Here is a 21899-nt window from a genome sequence, read left to right on the forward strand (position 1 = left end):
AGGGAGATTAGAGATAATATAGTCCAAGACCCTCATTTTACAGATAAGGAAACTGTGGTCCAGAAAAGTCAGATGACTTGCTCAAGATAGTATGTGGCAAAGTGAGAACTCAAACTAAGATCTTCTGACTTGAGATCTACTCTTACTGCTACTGTATCACACCATCTCCTTTTCTTATCCCACTTCTTAATCCCTTGTATTCCTAGCTTTTGACCCTGCCACTCAGTTGAAACTACACTCTCCAAGATGACCAAAAAACTCTTAATTACCAGATTAAAAGATTTTTACTCAATTCTCATCCTTCTTGAATCTCCCTGAGGCACATGCATTGTTCATCATCCCTCCTCATTAATGCTGTCTCTCCATTACTTTTCCCTCTCATTTTCTGGATCATTATCTATGCCTTGTCTACTGTGCATATTGGGTTTGCCCCCGGGGACTGTCCTGGGCCCTCTTCTCTCCCTACACTTTTCTCCATTGGTGGTGCAACTCATATCTTTTTCCTGAGCTCTAATCCCCTATCACCAATGACCTGTTCCACTTAGATGTACAATCAAGCATCTCAAACACAACATTTCTTTAAAAAAAAATTCAATATCTTCCCTCTCTGAACTTGTCAAGATTCACTGGTCCATAGCAAACACTCTTTTTCAACAACCCAGAAGGTGATTCTATACATGGATATCACCATATGATCAATATCAAAAAATAGATTGATTATATAATTTTCAACCAAAGGTGAAGAAGCTCTATACAGTCAGTTAAAACAAGACCTGGAACTTTCTGTGGCTCAAAATATGAACTTATCACAGAATTCAGACAAATTGAAGAAAGAGCTATGAATAGAGGTTCACAATATTGTACAGGAAGCGGCAGCAGCGGCGACAACAAAATATCCAAAAGAAGAGCAAGAAATCAAAATGAATGATGAGGCTTTCCAAACAGCTGAGGAAAGTAAAAGGGAAAGGGGGAAAGGAAAAATATGCAACTGAACGCAGACTTCCAAACAGTCACAGGAAGAGATGAGGCTTTTTTTAAGTGAACAATGCAGAAGAAATAAAAGAAAACAATAGACTGGGAAAAACAAGGTCTCTTCAAGAAAATTAGAGATACCAAGGGAATGTTTCATGCAAAAAATGGGCATTCTGAAAGACAAAAATAGGAGGGACTTAACAAAGTAAAAGAGATTAAGAATATACAAAAGTATGCCAGAAAGATTTCAACATCACCAATAACCACGATGGTATGGTTACTGATCAAGAGTCATACGTCCTAGAAAATGAAGTCAAGTGGGTTTTAGGAAGCACTGCTAACGAGAAAGGCTAGTGGAGGTGATAGAATTCCAGTTGAGCTATTTAAAATCCTAAAAGATGATGTTAAAGTGCTGTAATCAGTATGCTAGCAAATTTGGAAAACTCAGCAGTGGCCACTAGACTGGAAAAGATCCGTTTACGTCCCAGTCCTAAAGAAGGGCAATGTCAAAAAATGTTCAAATTACTGAACAATTGCACTCATTTCAGTCATCAGCAAGGTTGTACTTAAGATTCTGCAAGCTAGGTTTCAGCAGTATGTGAACCAAGAATTACCAGAAGTGCAGATTGGATTTTGAAGAGGCGCAGGAACTAGAAACCAAATTGCCCACATTCACTGGATCATGAAGAAAGCAAGGGAGTTCCAGAAAAACATCTACTTCATTAACTACACTAAAACCTTTGACTATGTGACTCACAACAAAATGTGGTAAATACTTAAAGAGAAAGGAGTACCAGACCACCTTACTTGTTTCCTGAGGAACTTGTATGCAAATCAAGAAACAACAGAATCAAATATGGAACAGCTGATTGGTTTGAGATTGGGAAAGGAGTACAACAAGGCTGCATATTACCTTATTTATTTTAACTTATATGCAGAGTGCATCATATGCAATGCCAGACTGAATGGATGAAAAGCTGGAATTAAGGTTGCAGGGAGAAATATCAACACTCTCAGATATGTATACAATACCACTCTGATGGCAGAAAGTAAAGAATTAAGAAGCCTCTTGATGAGGGGGAAAGAGGAGATTATGAAAGTTGGCTTGAAGCTTACCATTAAAAAACTAAGGTCATGGTGACTGGTCTTATCACTTCTTGGCAAATAGAGGGAGAAGAAATGAAAACAGTAGCAGCTTTTTATATTCTTGAACTCAAAGATCGCTGCAGACATCAATTGCAGTCATGAAATTAAAAGACACTTCCTCTTTTGGAAGAAAAGCTGTGGAAAATCTGGACAGCATAAAAAAGAGGAAAGACATTGTTATGCTGACAAAGGTCTATATAAAGCTTTGAATTTTCTCTTTTTTTAAATTATTTTTTAGTTTACATCATTCATTTCCATAAGATTTTGAGTTACAAATTTTCTCCCCATTTTCCCCCTACCCATCACCCCAAAATAGTGATCCCACTGAATATCCCTCCCCAAATCTGCTCTCCCCCCCCCATATTTTCTTCCATTTCCCCTCTGACTTTCCAGTAGGGCACAGTGTATCTCTATGCCCCAGTGCCTGTATATCTTATTTCCCAGTTGCATGTAAAGTAATAATAATAATAGTATATATATATATATTTTTTTTTAATTTGATTTTAAGACATAGAATTCCAGATTCTTTCCCTTCCTCCCTTGTCACCCATCCGTACTGGAAAGATAAGCAATTCATTATAGGTTGTACATGTGTAGCTAAATAAAACATTTCCATAGTGCATATATTGTGAAAGACGACTATATTTCCCTCCATCCTATCCCACCCCCCACTTGTTCTATTCTCTGCTTTGATCCTGTCCCTTTTCAAAAGTGGGTGCTTCCAACTTTCCTCTTCCCCCCCCCCAGTCTGTCCTCCCTTCCATTATCCCCTCTCTCATCCCCTTTTCTCTACTCTCCTGTAGGGTGAGATACCCTATTTAGTGTGTATGTCATTCTCTCCCTAAGCCAAATTCAATGAGAATAAGGTTGACTCATTCCCTTTTGCCTTCCTGTTCTTCCCCTCCATTGTAACAGTTTTCCTTTCCCTCTTCTATATGAGATAATTTACCTCATTCTGTCTCTCCCCATCTCCTCTCATTATATTCCTCTCTCACCTCTTAATTTCACCTTTTAAGTATCATCCCTTCCTATTCAATTGGTCCTTTGCCCTCTGTCTGTGTATACCTGTACACATATATACACACACTCACATATGTATTCATATACCCATATACCTTCCTATATAGACATATATACATTTCTATTCCCGTCAACTATTCTCATACTGAGAAAAGTTTCATAAGTTACAATTATAATTTTTCCATGTAGGAATATAAATAGTTCAACTTTGGTAAGTTCCTTATGGTTTCTTTTCCCTGTTTACCTTCTCATGCTTCTCTTGCTTCTTGTATCTGAATGTCAAATTTTCTATTCAACTCTGGTTTTTTCATCAAGAATGCTTGAAAGTCCTCTGTTTCATAGAATGACCATATTTTCCCCTGAAACATGATACTCAGTTTTTCTGGGTAGGTGATTCTTGGTCTTAATCCCAGCTCCTTTGACCTCCGGAATATCATATTCTAAGCCCTTTGATCCCTCAATGTAGAAGCTGCCAGATTCTGGGTTATCCTGATTGTGTTTCCACAATATTCAAATTGTTTCTTCTTGGCTACCTATAATATTTTCTCCTTTATCTGGGAACTCCAGAACCTGGCTATAATATTCCTAGGAGTTTTCTTTTTGGAATCCTTTTCAGGAGGTGATCGATGGATTCTTTCAACCCCTCTTTTGCCTTCTGGATCTGAAATATCAGGGCAATTTTCTTTGAGAATTTCTTGAAGGATGATTTCTAGGTTCTTTTTTTGATTATGACTTTCAGGTAGTCCATAATTTTTAAATTATCTCTACTGGATCTATTTTCCAGGTCAGTGGTTTTCCCAATGAAATATTTCACATTGCCTTTTTTTTATGTATTTGGATCTATTTAGTAGTACCTTGATTTCTCATAAAGTCACTACCTTCCATTTGCTCCAATCTAATTCTGAAGGAATGATTCTCTTTAGTGAGCTTTTGAGATTATTTTTTCCATCTGGCAAATTCAGCTTTTTAAGTCATTCTTCTTCTCATTGGCTTTTTGAGCCTCTTTTGCCATCTGAGTTAGTCTATTTTTTAAGGTGTTATTTTCTTCAGTCAGGTTGTTGACTCTCATTTTATAATTTTTCTTTCATCGTTCTCATTTCTCTTCTCAATTTTTCCTCCACTTCTCTTATTTGGTTTTCAAAATCCTTCTTAAGCTCCTCTCTGGCCTATAACCAGTTCATATTTTTCTTGGAAGCTTTTGGTGTAGGAGTTCTGACTTCATTGTCTTCCTCCTGTTCCATAATTTGATCCTTTTTGTCCCCAAAAAAGGAATCTAGAGTCGGGTTGCTTTGTTTGCTTTGCTTCCTTTGCTTGGTCATGTTGCCACTCAATTACTTGACTTTTGAGCCTTTTGCCACAATAGAACTCTGCTGCCAGAATGGTGAGCTTTGTCCCAAATGGCTGGGGTTTTCGCAGCTACCAGAGCTATTAGTTGGGTGCCCTCTCTGAAGCCTCAACATGCTCTGGCAAACTGGTCACGCACCCCAGGACCTCCACGCTGGACAGCGATCCAGATCCACGCAGGTTAGAGCAAGAGCTATTACCCCTCAGGCTCCTGGCTTGGTCCCCCTACAATCTGCAGGCCAGGAGCTCTGAAGCAGTGGCCACAGAGCCTCAGTAGCTTCTCACCCTGGGAGCAAAGGCCGGATCACACTCCTGAACTCCCTATTCCTGCAAAGTCTGCACTGACCTCTCACTTTGTCTTTGGTATCTGTGGGTTGATAATTCTGGAAACTTCCACAGCTGCTGGTGATCTGTAACTGGTCAGGCCGCCCTGAGACTAAAACTTCCAGCTCACGCAGGGCTGGGCTTAGCTCACAGCACGCTGCTCTGGTCCTTTCCTGCCAGCATGCTGGGCTGCCTTCAGTGGGAGGTTAGCTTCTCTGTGTCATTTTGTGTGTTCTGTAGCTCCAAAGTTTGTCTAGTCATTTTTTTTTATGTGAATTGGAGGATGTGGAAGCCGGAGGGACGCGGAAGTCCTGTTTCTACTCCGCCATCTTGACTCTGACCCCCAGTCCTTTGAATTTTCTGGTAGTAGTATATGGCTATGAGAGTTGGACTATAAGGAAAGCTGAGCACTACAGAATCTATATTTTTGAATTGCGGTGCTAGAGTAGACTCTTGAGAGACTGTTGGACAGCAAGGAGATCAAATCAGTAAGTACTTAAAGAAATTAATTTAGACTACTCATTGCAAGGATAAATACTGAAGCTGAGGCTTAAATACTTTGGCTACATAGTGAGAAGACAGAACTGAAGGCAAAAGGAGAAGATAGCCGAGAATGAGGTAGATAGTGTCATGGAAGCAACAAATTTGAACTTTGGGCAGACTTTAGGTGATGGTGGAGAATAGGAGGATCTTGTGTGCTATGGTCTGTGGGGTCACAATGGGTCAGACACAATTGAACAAATGAACAAAATTAGTATGTTCAAAATAAATGTAAGATCCTTTTGAGAGGAAGTGTATTGGTGTCTGTGGAGATAAGAAAGGTTTCACGTATGGGTTGGTGCTGTTGAACTCAGGATGTGAGGATTCTACTATATAACATGGGATACTGTTTTACTAAGTACTGGGTACCACATTTTAGGAAGGAGATTGACCAACTGGAATGCATCCAAAGAAAAACTACCAATATAGCGAGGAACCTCAAAACCAGGCCATACAAGAACAGTTTGAGGAAAAGAGAAGCATTTATCCTAGAAAAGAGATTGAAGAGAGATGGGATAACTGGCTTCAAGTATTTAAAAGACTGTCATGGATAAAAGAGTTTATACTCGTCCTTTTTGGCTCAGAGGGCAGAATTAGGAGCAACAGGAAAAATAAAATTCCCACAGACATCTGATTTTAGACAAAAGAGAATTTTTGTTCAGATGTTTTTGACTGAATGTTAGAGCATCAATGCAGAAGTTTTACTGTTTGAACATTTTTTTTTCTTTTTAAACAGTCATTTTTGAGTCATTTATATCAGTGCTATCAGACTCAAATGGAAGCAGATTGGGGCTACATACTGGCTTTGAAAACCACAAATTAACATTATCTATATTGTGTTATATTTTTATTCATTTTATTAAACATTTCTCAATTATATTTTCATGTGGTTCAGGTATCTATGGGCAGCTAGTTTGACATCTCTGATTTACATCCATCTCTACAATTATTTGCATTTAATCATACTATCTTATCCTCTCTAGCATTCTGCTTAAGCAATGAAGAAGATGCTTCTAGCCCAGTGTCCGTAGGACACGCTTCTCAATTGTATTTCCATTGGCTGTGATGAGTTGTATTGAACCATCCACAACTTATTATTCAGCCTCTTTTTGTCACACTATATGCATTTACAGGCTAATTTGATCACTAAACAGAAATTTTCTGTTTTAAGGTAATAATTAACTTATATGTGGGTGATTCTAATTCATTCCCTCATTGTCTCTCCTCTATACTATTGAATAGCCTCCTGATTGATCTCTCTGCCTTGAGTCTCTCCCCTTTCCAATTCATTCTTGGCACCTCTGCCACAGTGATATACCTGAAGGATAGGTTTGATTGTGTTACTCTTCTGATTAGTAAACACCAGGGGTTCCTTATCACTTGCGGGATCAAATTCAGACTCCTCTTTTTGCTATTGAGAGTCCTTTGCAACCTGGACCCAGGAGTGTACTGGAGCTAGTTCATACTGATTCATGAGAACTGATTGTTAAATTTTCAGTGTGAGTATTTACATCTCAGAAATTGGCAAATGATACAAATCAAGGATTGTTTGTTGTTGGTGGTGACTGCCTGAATTTAAGAACGTGGAGAAAATGTTTTAATAATACAAATTAAATGTTAAAGTGTTTCTTGCATACGTTTTTTTAGAGAGCTGGTTGTTAAACATTTACCAGCACTCCCCTACCTAGATCTAACTTATCTTTCAGGTTTATCATAGAAGAATGCTCTGCACAAATTCTGCCATCTAACCAAACTGTCCATCTTCCACTTTCTCACACAAGACATTCCCTCTCCTTACACTTTTGCTGACACTGTCCCCCTATATGTTGAAAATGCCCTCCCTTCTTATTTCAGCTTTATGAACAATTCATATGCTAAGATGAGGCCTTTCCTTATTCTCCCAGCTACTAACACCAAATTATTTAAATTTCTTATACATATCTTGTGTGTGTGCGTATATAAAATGTGTGTGTTTATATGTGTACATATTATTTTGCCCAGTAGAATGTAAGCTCCTTGAGGATAGTGACTTTCATTTTTGTCTTTATCTCACATACTGGGCAGTTAGTAAATGCTTAATGAATTGGATCAAATCGAAATTTGACTTCCCGAGCACTAGGGAATTGAACTGTCCAACCCAAACCTAGGACTATGGATAAGGCTGAAAAACAATATATCTTTGTATTTGACTGTGAGGTATATTAAAAAAAAAAACCTGTAGATTTTTTTCCTTTTAGTCATTACACTCTCAAAAAGGTGATGTGGATTTTATGAAAACAAAGCTTCGACGATTAGAAGAAGAAAACAGTAGAAAGGATCGGCAGATTGAACACCTCCTGGATCCTAATCGAGTAAGTTGTGTAGTCCTTATTGTTGTAATTCGAGGAGCATTCAGAGCCATTAATCACACAGATTAAAACTTGAGAGTATTCAGATGCATAGCTCAGGACTAGGTTAGGTTAGGACTTAGATGACTACTGTCATTGAAAGGCCTAAACAAACTCATTTGTATGGATGTGCTGGGCAGATTTCCATTTGTAGTCCTCTGATCTATAGCCTGCCCATTCTGCCAGTCATCATGAGTCCAGCACTCATCCTCTTAGCCACGTACCCCATACCAGGATTGCTGTGGCCTGAGCAGATGACTGCCCATGTCCTCCTGGAATTTTTGGAATGATGCTGCATTCATTTAGGGGAGAGTCAATAGAAAAGCTATAGAACCTGCCACTTGGAACTATGGTGTCCTTCACAATACCCTATCTTTAACTTCTGATAAGGGATGGTCATTAGGAAGTTTCCTTTGAGCATCTTCTTACTCTTCACAGTAGCTATTGACCATGGGCAGGCAAGGAAAACAGGATATGTGGTATGAGAGTGTGAGTGAAGGAAAGTACCAGAAATGAAATGAAACCAGTAGATGGTGCAGAAGAATGTGTTCTGAGTGGCAGCATGCATAGAATCGTTGGGCACAACAGTGTTCTAGATGTGTGGTGGATTATTACTCTAGGTTACAATTTATTCATTCGGTTTAAGAAATAGCTACATAGTGGAATGATGTACTTTTACTCAGAGGACTGTCCAGAAGAGTGTTGCCCAGATGTGTGACAAACTGAAGCTCATGGCCTACTGCATGTGAGAAGGTGATCTAAGTAAAAGATTTCCTGAAAGAGTAGGTACGCGGTCTTTGTTGCAGTGGAGATCCAACATAGTGGATAAAGTGTGCCGTAATGATAGTTGTAGCAAAAGATCATAGATTTGGAACTGAAAGGGACCTTAGAGGCTCTTGATTCCAGTACCTTCATTTTACAGATGTGAAATCTGAGAACATGTGGCTGTCTAAGGTTGCATAGCTACTAAGTGTTTGAGGCAGGATTGGAACCCAAATTTTTCTGGACTTGAATCCAACACTTATCCATTACCCAGTGCTACTTGTAGAGTGTCTACTACCACCACAATGAAGACCTGGGCTTGGGACAGGGGAAAATCCATGATGAAAGCCAGAGACACTCTCAGTCATGATTGGGGAGATATAAGAAGTGGCTTCATTTGGACCCCATTGTGAGGTTTGTCAGTTGAATTGAGGTTTGACCACCAAAAGGCTTGGATAGCCAGATGAAAAATCTTCCATATGTTTAATCATGGTTTACCATGTTTAACCAGCCCATTGTGGCAGAACCATACAGAACATACTGACATAAGTGAATATTAGAGGGATAGATCCCCTCTCTGGATGCTAGAGGGGCTCTAGAGTAAAGTAGCCAAATATTCCTGGGCATCCACAAGGACTTGTTTAGATTGCTTTGTCCGGGCAGCTCTGTTCTATTTGAGATCTTGGTTTACATCCTGAAGGCTGTCCCCACCAAATCCCATTCTTGTTAGAGCTATTAGATCTATTGGTTTGCAACCTTAGGCCACAGTGGGCCCTCAAAGAGCTCTGTGGAATCTTTGTCATACAACCATTGAACCTCTTTAAGTAAGTCACTGATTCCCATCAAGAATGCCAGGCAGCATGATCAGTAAACACAGGATAGGAATCAGACTAATGCTTGGTTGGTGGGAAAGTCCTGTGATCTCACCTACAAGTTCTTCAACCTACCTTTTGGATTTCCCCAGGGACTTACTTAACTGGTTAGGTACTGTGGATGCCTTCAGTGTTTCCCTTTTAGTATTTCCATCTTACCTTGCAAACTGGAATTTTCAAATTTTATTTCATCCAATTATACCTAAAAGCATTGGCCCTTTCTTTTGGAGCCACCACTTTAGCTAATTCAGATCTAAATCTATGATCCTTGGAAATGGTGTGCCAACAGTCCTTAGTGACTTGGCTTTCTGCATTGTTATCCTGGAATCAGGGGAAAGAGAGATGATTATGGGATGAGCAGATAAAATGGCATTCTTGATTGGTAGAAGTGCCAAAAGTTCATAATCATGTAAATAAACTGAATGGTTTATCCAGTGGAATAAGCTGTGGATCAGGGCGGCTAGAGGGTAATACACAGAATTAGATCAATTAAAGAGCTAGGTTGAGCCTGCAATGGAAATGGGATAATCTATAGTTATAACCAAGTACAAAAAGTCAGCAGATAGTTGCTGTCCTGTAGGACTGGTAGTATGGAGACATGGGTTATGAAAGCCCAGACTGGTTCTTGTACACCCCTGTGCATCTACCAATACTGTAGGACTTGCCCAGGGGCAACAGTAACTGGGCTCATTTACTTAACTCACGGTTCAGTTCTTCACTGATGTGTAAACCCCTAAGATGGAGGGAACCATAAATTTCTATTCCTCGGATTAGGTGAAATTTTAAAAAATCAATAAAATTTGAATTGCACAGACTATTTTTAAAAAATATATTATTTTTTTGCTACAGGGCTGTGAATTTGCCCGGAGTATGGTTGACAAAAGGCCTGGTACTGGCTGGGTAAGTGTGATCTCCAGGAAGGCAAATAACTTTCCTATTGAAACCTTATTAAAATGCCAATTCAGATGAGAGCTATTCCTTCCTTAAAGAGATTACAATGATAGATGTGGAGGAAAGCACTGAGGTACTCATTCAAAATATATGTGAATAGTCTTTGCCCAAGAAAACCTTTTCTTTCAATAACATATGGAGAGAATTAATTTCACAGTCCCATGGGTTCTGGACCCTAGGGACAAAAGAACAACCCCTGCTGTTTCCTTCTGTGCTGTGAGCTTCTTATTCCTCAACCACTACCTAGGAGTTGGCTATAGAATGGTCAGAAGCTCCAGGAAAATTTGTGGTAAATGCAGGAGGTAGCACTCTTAACCTTGGAAGTGATGTTTTCCACTCCTCCTACATTATTTTGAGAATAATTATGCCAGAATACTTTGAAATTGTTATAGGCCTTAACTCTTGTCACAGGAGAAGGATTTTAGGCCTGACAGTTAATGATACTTGAATATCTGAAGTACAGTCAGAACCCTGAGGAAAGACTCTTAGATGGAAAGTTGTCATAGGGAGACATTCCTTCCATGGTCTTTCTGTAGGTATCTATTCTTTGTTGTAAAGTTGATTCCTCTGAGGTACTTATCATGACAGACTAGTCAGTGCCCTCCTAATATGGGTGAGAGGCTATTGAAAGGATATTGTTTAAGGAAAAAGTAGTTGTTATTTCCAAAATTGATACTAATAACACAGCGCATGGCATTCACATAGTTGCAAGTTGTGTTTTTAATATTTAAGGCAAATGAGGAGAGAGGTGGGGTTCTATTGGAGTGGAGTATTCATATGCTATCAGACACAGTTACTGTGCCTGTTGGGTTTTTTTGGCTGTTTTTCTTTGTAACAAAAGAAGGGCTTATTTGGTGGTGGTGGTGTTGGTGGTGATGAGGCGTATTCAGGAATGATTGTGATTTAAAAATCAGAGGCATCAGTAATGCTTACTTTTAAAATATTTAAGACAACTGGACTTTACCCAGCACCCTTTCAGGGAATACTTTTCAGGTAAACTAATAGCCATTATGTTTTCTCTTCCAAATCTGAAAATGGTGAAAAGAAAAATCATTAAGAGTTGTTCCTTTTATTTGGCAGCTACAAGCAGGATGGTCTAATAAATAATCTCCAAAAACTGTAGCTACCTTAAATTTTTTTTAATCAATTATCCTGTTTCCATATATTCTCTTAGTAATAATGATAAACACATTTAGGATTTCATTTCTGTTTTGGTGGCTGTCTGCAGTATCTTTGCTTAAATGTTACACTATAAAGAGAGAATAAAAAAGACCAAATTTCAGGAGAAGACTGATGGAATAGGAATATCGGAAACCTCTGGGCTTGATGTGTTTATATTCTTTTGGCAGGTCATTAATGGACTAAAACAGAGGATTATCAAGTTGGAACAGCAGTGCAAGGAAAAGGACAATACTATCACGTATGGAGAGTTTTGCATTGGGCTCTTTTGGGGCTGGGAGGAATTTTGAGAATCATCTATACCATTAGAAGGGGCTATATTTAGCTCACATTGTTATCGAAATTATCTTTCATGAAGTTTTCTCAGCCTCCAGCTTGATTTTCCACCCTAAGAATCTCTCTGACCCTGTTCCCAATTCTATCTTTACCCTCATCTCACTTCCTAACCAGAAAGGTTGTGTACTTATCAATTCTTAATGTCAGAGTATCTCTCTTGACCTGAACACCTGGATACAATTTGGGAGAAGGTGCCTTTCACAAAGCATTTTCTGCCTCCTGTCTCCCCAAGAAAAACCTAGCGAACTTCAGTATGTAATTTATTTCTGATATCTCCCTAGCTTGTGATCCTACCCAGGGAAACCATGGGGATTTCACTATCTGGCTCTTTCTAGTCTTTCATCAGTGCCCTGACCCACCCTGCAAGCCTTTAGGCTAACAAGACAAAAATGGAAGAGGCTTTTATTTAATCTGACCAAAATTACCCCAACAAAACAAAACACAAGCATATTCTCTTTGGGTACAACATGGATGCATTGATCCTCACCATAGCGTGTAGCGTGGTGTCCCTGTGTGGCATTCTTCTCCTTAGTTCTCATGGGTCCTTTTAGAAGTAGTCCCTCTTATGCAAGTACCCTGAGAGTCCCTATCACACAAGAGTAAATGAGGTTCCACCTACTCCTTATGCTACTTGCCTGCTACCTTGAATATTCCAGTTGAAGGAAAGGGAGGGAAGGGAGTAAGCATTCTTATAGAGCCTACTATGTGCCAGGCACTAAGTGCTTTACAGAGATCTCATTTGATCTTCACAGCAACTGTGCAAGGTAGATGCAATTATTATCCCCATTTTACAGTTGAAAAAACTGAGGCAAACAAGGGACTTGCACAGGGTCACAAAGCAGGAGTGACTGAGGTCAGATTTGAACTCCTGTCTTTCTGACTCTAGGCCTAGCACTCTATCTGCTATGCTACTTACTTAGCATCCTGAAAATGTGTAATCCCTTCCCATAACATCCAATACCTGTCCCATTTACAGATAAGACTCTGTAGGTCATATACAGTAGAGTTACATGTAATTATTGAGGTATAGAGGTCATGAGACATCTAATATTATACACAGTCCTTGAGTTACACATAGTACATTTACTTATAACAGACTCCATATTCCTTCTTTTTTCTGTGTGCTCTCCTCCATCTAATCCAGTATACTGACCCGTATATACTCTACAATTGCAGTAATATACTGTCTGGCCCTTTTGAGTTCTAAATTTAAGTACCAGTCCCCAGGTCAGCATCCTTGAGCAGTGGACTTGGGGCTACCAGATTTACAGGGAAGAATAATACCAAACAATGGTCTGACAGATAGCATGTTTAGCTTGGGCTTCATTGGTGAGCTTTGTCCAGTCTTGTTCAACCACTGTTTTGGTTTTGGCATGGCCTCTGCTTGAGTGAATCACTCAGGGACCTGCAGGGCCAGTTATTGTATCCTCTACTACTCTCTATCTTTACACTCCACCTTTATCCACCCGCCTCATTAACTGGATCAGTTTCAAGTCACTTGGAAGCTGTTGCCAGAATAACAGTTCATCACGTATCTCTGGCACTTGGGGTCAACCTTGTGTGGTTTATGTGTTTCATAATCAGTGCACCTTTGGTCACTATGGTTTGAAGTAGTCTAAAAGGAAGGAACGAAGAAAGGAAGGAACAGGGAAGACTCTTGAGCAAGGGAGTGATATGGTCAGATTATTTTGGCATTCGTGTAGAAGCTGAATTGAGAGGGGGGATATTAGAATTTTAGAGGCTAGTTAGGATGTAGTTGTAAGATTTCAGATGAGGGACTGGACTAGGGTGGTGACCTTATGAGTAGAGAGTAGGGGAGAGATGCAAGAGATCAATCAAGTATTTGGTAAGTGTAGTCTGTTAGGTGCCAGGCACTACACAAGGTGAAGAGGATATAAAAACAGACATTAATCACTGCCCTCAAGACACTTACATTCTATTGGGAGAAACAGCATATACATATGTAAGTATGAACCCAAAATAGACAACGTGAGTACAGAATTAACAAGACTTGATAAGTGATTGGATATGGATAGTGAGGGAATAATAGAGAACTCCAAGATTGCAAACCTGGGTATCTAGAATTATGTGTTAGTAGCCTTAATAGAAATAGGGAAGTTTGGAGAAGGGATGGCTTTTTAGGGAAAGTAGTGAGTTTGTTTTTTGATGAGTTCCATGTTGAGTCTGAGATGTCTGTAGGACATTCAGGTGGAGAGGTCCAGAGGCAGTTAACAGTATAGGGCTGAAAAATTCAGGAGAGAGATTAACACTTGATGTCTAGAATGATTACTGAATCTGTGTGAGCTGAAGAGGTCATTGAGAGAGGATGTAGGGAGAGAAGAGACCAAGACAGAACCCCATCAGGGTTAGGAGGCAGGATATGAATGTTGAGCCAGAAAAGAAGACTGACAGTGGTTAAACAAATAGGAGAACCAAGAAAAAGCATTTTCACAAAATCCAAAAGAAAAGAGAATATATAGGAGGAGGGCTGATCAACCCAGGTTAAAAGCTATGGCAGGGTCAACAAAGGATGACTGAGAAAAGGCCATTAGCTTTAGCATTTAAGAGAGCAATCATAATATTGAAGAGAACACTTTCAGTGAAATAGTGGTGATGGAAGCCACATTGCAGAAGTGAGAAGTGAGAAGTGAGTGGGAAGTAAAGAAATGAAGGTAAAAAGAATAGGTGGCTTAAAAAAAAAAAGTTTTAGTGTTTCATTTTGTTTTTATGCCATATCCCACCTTCACCTCTATATGGAACCCTCCCTTGTAGAAAAGAAAAACACTAAAACGAAACCAATAAACATAGCCACTGAGACTGATAGGTATACAACATTCTATAATCTTCTACCAGTCTTCTGAGAGGAGGGAGATGTGTTTCATCATTAGTTTTCCAAACCTGAAGAGAAGTCATTACAATTAATCAAACTTTGGCTGCTTGTTCATTTATATTATTATAATCATTGTTGTATATTCTTTTCCCAGGACAGGTCTTTTCATGTTTTTCTGAATTTTTCATATTCAGTTTCTTGTGGCACAATAATAATCCATTATGTTCATATTGATACATTGTTTCCTGTTGCACTCTCTCTTTTTGCTATCGCATGATTTGCATAGTCATTCCCTAATTATGGAGCATCTGCCTGTTATGTTTCCAGTTTTGTTTGTTTTGGGGTTTTTTGTGCTGAAAGTGTTGCTATAAATATTGTGATGTATGAGACCTTTCCCAATGCCTTTGTTCTCCTTGAGTTAAATACCTAGTAGCCGGATTGAGTAGACAGCTCTCTCTAACTTGGCTTTGAAAAGGAAATGAGATCTAACATAATAGCTTGAGAAGATGGCAGAGTCCAGTGAAAGATTTTATAAATAGGGGAAGTTGGTCCCTGACCAATCCCCAACCCAAGATAGAATCCCAGAAAGAATTAGATAATGAGGTGAACTAAGCAAAAAGACATAATGCCCTTTCGTCTCTTTACAAAATGGGAAAAAGCTCTGATTGGCTTTGAAGGGGAGCCTAGCCATTAGTTGAAAAAGGTTGGCTCCACTCTCTGGTGGCTTTTAAAATGCCATCTTACAAGCTTTCTAAGTGAACTCAGGCTAGGAGCAGGTTTGTGACTGCACTTGTGTCCTTTTTTGGGGGGTAGGGAGGCATAGGTGAGGAGAGAAAATAAATGCTTGTTAATTTTAAAATGTAGTTTCTGTAAGAATTTTTTATATTAAGAAATTAAAAAGAAAAGAAAAGACAGAAAAGCAAAGCCCTTGTAATAAACTCACATAAGCAAGCAAAACAAACGGCCATATTGACCATATCCATAAATGTGTCTCATTCTGTGTATGGAACCCATAACTTCTCTGTTAAGAGGTAGGTAGCAGACTTAATCATTTGACCTCTGGAATAATGGTTGATCATTATGTTCATTAGAAGAAGTCCTTAAATCTTTTGAAATTGTTTGTTTTTACAATGTTATTTTAGTATAATTTGTTCTTCTGGTTCTGCTCACTTTACTCTGCATCAGTTCATAAAAGTCTTTTCATGTTTCTTAGAGAACCATCCTTTTTGTTATTTATTAATGTGTAATAATATTCCATTCTATTCACATATCAAAATTTGTTCAACCATTCCTCAGTTGATGGTCACTTTGTTTATGATTCTTTGCTACTACAAAACGTTGCTTTAAATATTTTTGTGCTTAGAGGTTATTCTTGTCCTCCTTTTATATCTCTGCAGTATAAACCTAGTAGTGATTATCATTTTCCCCACCCTTTGAAGGTAAAAGTTCTTTTTTCCCCCACATACTGATATTTGTCTTCAAAATTGCTTCAGGTATCTTAGGGATACCAATATTTTCAACTTCTTACTTAATTCTTTTAAAAATAATATTACTTTATTTTTTTTCCCCAATTGCATGTAAAAACAATTTTTGACATTCATTCTTTAAGATTTTGAGTTCCAAATTCTCTCCTTCCCTCCTTCCTCTTCTCTCTCCCTGAGGCAGTTACCATTTTGATATAGGTGATACATGTGCAATCATGCAAAACATAGTTCCATATTTGTCATGTTGTAAAAGAAAACACACACACAAATAAAGAAAGTGAAAAATAGTATGCTTCACTCTGCATTCAGACTCTATCAGTTCTTTCTCTGGAGGTGGATAGCATTTTTCATCGTAAGTCCTTTGAAATTGTCTTGGATCATTGTATTACTGAGAACAGCTAAGTCATTCACTCTTCATTATTCAATATCTCTGTTACTGTGTAGAGGGTTCTCCTGGTTCTGCTCATTTTACTCTGTATCAGTTCATGTAAATCTCAGGTTTTTTGGAAAGCATCCTTCTTATAATTTCTTATAACACAATAGTATTCTACTACTATCATATACCACAACAGATCCCGTCAATTTCCAGTTCTTTTCCACCACTAAAAGAACTGCTATAAGTATTTTGGTATTTTTTCCCTCTTTTGAAAAATCTTTTTGGGATACAGACCTATTTTTGCTGGATCAAAGGGTATGCACAGTTTTATAGCCCTTTAGGCATCGATTCAAATTGCTCTACAGAATGGTTAGATGGTTTACTTACCCTTAATACTCAGCATAATTATTCTTAATACTTAACAAAACACAATATCCTCCCAACATCCCAATTTCCAGTCACAAGAGAAGGAAGCTGAGTCTTTTGCCCCTGATCATAAAGCTAAACCATGACAAAGCTGGGAGCCAAACTCAGCTCGTTTTCCCAGTCCTGTTCTTTTAAGATGTAGTGAGACCATCAGCAGATTGGGCTGATCTTTGCAATGCCAGGACCTCCGTGCTAACTTTTTGTTTGGATTTTCAGTAAACTTCAGACAGATATAAAGATGACTAATTTGGAAGAAATGAGGATCGCCATGGAGACTTATTATGAGGAGGTATTAAGCTTTTTTCCTAATGTATTATCAAGGGAGAGGGAAATTATAGAACATGGACAGAAAGCAATATTTTAATTACAATAAATAAAACTGAAGGGATTTTATAAGCTAGAGTCTTGCTGTTGAGGTCAGTATTGCCAGGACTGTGTGCTCTTACTTTGTCACGACTTTTAGGTGAAAACATAATGTCACACTTTGGTTCATCTTGGTCCTCAGCAATGCTCAGAATTCTAGTGGAGGTGTCCTCAAAGGAGGCTCTTTTCCATGCTAGTGATGTGCTTTTAAAAATGCATTCTAACTTTGGTATTTTACAGATCCATCGTCTCCAGGTTCTCTTGGCAAATACTGAAACTGCAGGAAAGAAGTATGTTAGTCTCCTTGGGGGCACATATTTTGTATACTGATTCACATTATTTAAACTGTTATAACAAAGAAACTGATCACCTAGGAACTTTGCATGTCCCTTTCTTTGAAGCACCTTGAAACACCTTTCCTTTAAAAAAAAAATAAAAGAATAGTTAGAGTTAGGCCTCTCACATCTAGGCATCTGAGCTTCTTAGATCTCAGAGATGATTCTCATAATTAGTTTGTTAATTGTTGATAGTATGTTTAGCCAGCTCTGCATTATAGATGCTAATTTTTAAACTATACCTGTCTTGTTATTAACAATACTTTCATTTAATGCACTAAGGTTCGCAAAGAACTTTTCTTTCAGTAGCTCTGTGAGTTAAGCGTATCATGTCTTCATTGCATAAATGAGGAGACTCGAGTGTCAGAGAGGTTAAGTGGCTTGGCTGTGGTCACACAGCTAAGTGTTAGAGCTGGGACTAAAACCTAGATCTGAATGCAAGTCCAGTGCTTTTCCCGCTACATCACCTAAGCTGCCATCTCAGTGCAGTTTTATTCTTCCACTTTAACTTCTCTCAATTTACTTTATCCAGAAGAACATCAGACATGCTGTTCATTCATCCAACAAGTATGTATTAAGTGCTTGTTACATGCCAGGCATTGTACTAGATCCTGGGAACATAAAGATGGAACAGTTACTGCCTTCAAAAGGTTTCCATTTGTGGGAGATAGGCGAACAGTAGGAATACCAATAGGTGCGTACAGAATGTTCACTAGCAGCTGGGAGGCTGTGGATAGACCTCTAGTCGGATGTGGCACCCGAGATGAACCTTGACGGAAGCTAGGGATCAATTGTACAAGTTGCAGATGACAAGGAAGTGTATTCCAGGTAGGGGCAGATTGCTTGTAACATAAGAGTAGATGGCATAGAGTCCTGGGCACTAAGCCTGGAAAGATAAGCTGGAACCAGACTGGGAAGGACTTAAAATGCCAGGCAGAAGCCCTCTCTCATGGTCCAGTGGATGAGATATTAGTTATCAAAGGTTCTGTCTTACAGATTTCTTCTACTTTATTGCTGTGATTGTCACATTTTTGGATCATTGATTTGATTTCAGCTTCTCCCTCCTTGCCACCATTTGGAGCACTGTTTCCATGTTATCTGGTTCCACCTTATATTGAGATTAGATTTTTAGAACTTCAGGATTCTTAATATTAACTATAGTAAAAACAGGCAAATCAGAAAGTTTCAAAGAAAGGTAGAACTTTAAGAGGAACACTGTGGCGTTGGGGGCAGTGAAGTGGCACAGTGGAGAGAGTGCTGGGCCTGAAGTCAAGGAGACTCCTCTTCATGAGTTCAAATCTGGCCTCAGACCGTGTGACCCTAGGCAAGTCAGTTAACCCTGTTTGCCTCAGTTCCTCATCTGTAAAATGCACTGGAGAAGGAAATGACAAACCACTTCAGTATCTTTGCCAAGAAAATCCCAAATGGGATCACGAAGAGTTGGACCCAACTAAAAAATGACTGAACAGCATAGCTTTGGACTCACCAAAGTGTTTTCAAACATGGCGTTTCTCTCCCTACCACTTTCCTAGCTCCCTGTATTTTAGCATTAACAAGATTTCTCTTTGAATATGGAGCAAGAGAGTTACTTATCTTTGATTTTTTAAAAAAGTATCCTATACTTTAAAAAGGTTTATCATTGAAAGGAATATCTAATTGGTTAATTTTAGTTTGAATGGTTTGTGAAGAGAAAGATATAATCTCTTCTCCTGATTTATGACCTTTATTGTATCTGTTCAGAAATCATTTGTTTATCATTGAACTATTTCACTTTTTGATCTGTTTTGCATATAGGTCCCCAACCGACAAGAAGTCAACTCAGAAGAGGCAAAAGAAATTGAGTGCTACTGTCCTACACTTGTCCAGGAATGTTCAGGAACTTCAGGAGGAGAACCAAAGCTTGAAAGAAGATCTGGACCGGGTGCTAAGCAATTCCCCTATTTCTAACAAAGCAAAAGGTATCCTCCGCAAATACCATCTACAAGAGCGTTTACCAAGAAAGGGAGATTTAACTTCAGCTTTTCCACGAGGGGCAAGGAGGCCACGGGAGTTCCAGCCCCCGCTCTTCCTGGCCACACGGCTTAGGTGGCATGTCACTAGCATGTGAAACATGGCTGCAAAGCTACGGGGAGATCCTTTGAAAAGTCAAAGTATGCGATTAATATGAGTCTGCCTACTTACCATTAGGCAAATCAACCTTGACGTAACTTGAAAAATACCCTCTGAATTTTAGCATGGTCTAGGAGTGGTAATTCAGGGTTTCAGTGTTATAGAGGTCACTGGTGCCACTGGACCTGGAGTCAAGGAGACTGGAGTTCAAATCCAGCTTCAGATATTTACTGACTTGTGTGATCTTGGACAAATCATTTAACCTTTGTTTGCCTCAGTTTCCTCAACTGCAAAATGGGGATAATAATATCACCTACCTCCTAGGGTTGTTGTGAGGATCCAGTGAGATAATATTCGCAGAACTCTTAGCATAGCTCCTGGCACATAGTAAGTGTACATAAATGCTTATTTCCTTCCCCCTTATCCCACCTTCTATATCAACTTCTGAAAGTTTGTTGTATTTCGCCCCTTTATATGGGTGGTTCTGTTTGTTATTCCTTTCTTCATCCCACGTCCCATCTCTGTGTCATTGTTCTGACTGTGACCCATACCTGTAATGTGCTGTACCTTTTAGCATCCTGGGTTTCATTCAGAACTCTGCTTCTTCACCGTCTTCAATATGAAGCCTCTCTTGATGGCCCTTTTGGTGCCGCTCCTTTCCTTTCCCCGCTCAGACCTCCTATTTATTTTGTATACGCTTATTGATGTATGTGCTGCCCTCCCTGGAAGGACTGGCAGTTTTGACTTTATATGCTTACTATCTGACACAATGCCTGGTATATAGTATATGTTTAATAAATGCTGATTTATTGTCTATTAAAGGCATTGTCGTTCCCTTTAGGTTATAGTGAATGGAGTAAACAAAGGCTAATGAGACGAATCTCAGAGTTGGAAAAGGTGAGTGACATAATTATTTTTAAAATAGTTTAAAAAGTTTATTTTGTATTTGTATATTTATATTTAATTTTTGCTTCAATTTAAACTGTTTAAAAATTTTAAAGTGACATGACCATATTTTTAAAATTATTTTTTAAAAACTAGCCAACGAATGAGATATTAGCCTTCTTAACAAATTGTTTTTTTTTTTTTATGTGATCCAGACCATTGATTTAATTAGTGCAGGGAACTCTCAGTGAGGAAGCTTTAGTAATTGGAGATCAACCACTGTTCTGCAGCATAGAGAGTTACTAGGAACAGGACAGCCCGGTGGCTCAGTGGACAGAACACTGGATCTGGATTCAGGAGGACCTGAGTTCAAATCCAGCCTCAGACACTTAACTAGCTATGTGAATCCGGGCAAGTCACTTAACCACAGTTACCTCCAGAAAAAAAGAGAGAGAGAGAGAGAGTTAGTCACCAGGAACACTGAGTGGATTAAGTGACTTACAGGGAGTCACACAGAAACCTTGTCTTGAGTAGTAGGACTTGAACCTAGCTCTTCCTGCTTCCAAGGCTGCCACTCTAGCACATTATTAACAATAATTTATTTACTCTGTGGCCTCTCATCTCTCTTTTTAAACATTTTCATTTAATTTTTAAGATCTTGAAACTAACAAATGCCAAATAAAATGAGCATTTCCACATATATTATTAGAACAGAAAAAGATTGTACATGAAATTGCAAAACTCTATTGTGTAAAGTTTTAAAAAATAACAAATTTAATACTTAGCTTTCAAAGCTATCCTGTTTATCTATGATTCCTTTTGGTCTTTCTTGTGTTCTGTTCTCTGTTTTGGGGTGGTAGAAGAAGGAAAATCCAGGGCTTAGCTTCCCCTTCTCATTCTTCTAGTTTCTTTTTAATCAATAAATAGGCATTTCTTAAATACCTACTACATGCCAGGCATTGATGCACTTCTTAAGTTGCGTAGTTTTTGTTTTCATATAGTTATAGTGTGTAATGTTATTTTAATTATGTTTTCTTTACTTTATATCCCTTTCTATATACCTATATTTCTTGGTATTAATAGTCCACATTTGCATAACCGTTTCACATATATAAAGTGTTTTCCTAACAATAGCCCCTGTGAAAAGATAACACAAATATTACCTTCATTTTAAGATGAAGAAATAATTAAGACTCAGGAAAGTTAAGTGATTTACTATAGTCACGGAGCCAGGATTCAAACCTAGATTTCTTAAATT

At 38.6% G+C, this 21899-nt stretch overlaps 1 protein-coding gene across 5 annotated transcripts in view; it reads left to right on the forward strand.

Annotated features, from left to right (window-relative positions):
* Window positions 1-21899, forward strand: part of IQCE (IQ motif containing E) — an 89032-nt gene that overhangs the window by 28612 nt on the left and 38521 nt on the right. For 4 of the 5 annotated variants that reach the window (XM_069084780.1, XM_069084779.1, XM_069084782.1 and 1 more), the window contains 7 exons: window positions 7584-7697; window positions 10217-10267; window positions 11668-11738; window positions 17166-17238; window positions 17553-17602; window positions 19442-19605; window positions 20598-20653. In XM_069084780.1, coding sequence (XP_068940881.1) covers window positions 7584-7697; window positions 10217-10267; window positions 11668-11738; window positions 17166-17238; window positions 17553-17602; window positions 19442-19605; window positions 20598-20653 — 579 coding nt within the window. The remainder of the gene's footprint in view (window positions 1-7583; window positions 7698-10216; window positions 10268-11667; window positions 11739-17165; window positions 17239-17552; window positions 17603-19441; window positions 19606-20597; window positions 20654-21899) is intronic. The other variant, XM_069084781.1, reaches the window with a different exon arrangement.

Source organism: Petaurus breviceps, unplaced genomic scaffold (assembly GCF_028583685.1).
Source record: "Petaurus breviceps papuanus isolate PSGF00001 unplaced genomic scaffold, PetGlider_PUasm1.0 175, whole genome shotgun sequence".
Taxonomy (NCBI): domain Eukaryota; kingdom Metazoa; phylum Chordata; class Mammalia; order Diprotodontia; family Petauridae; genus Petaurus; species Petaurus breviceps.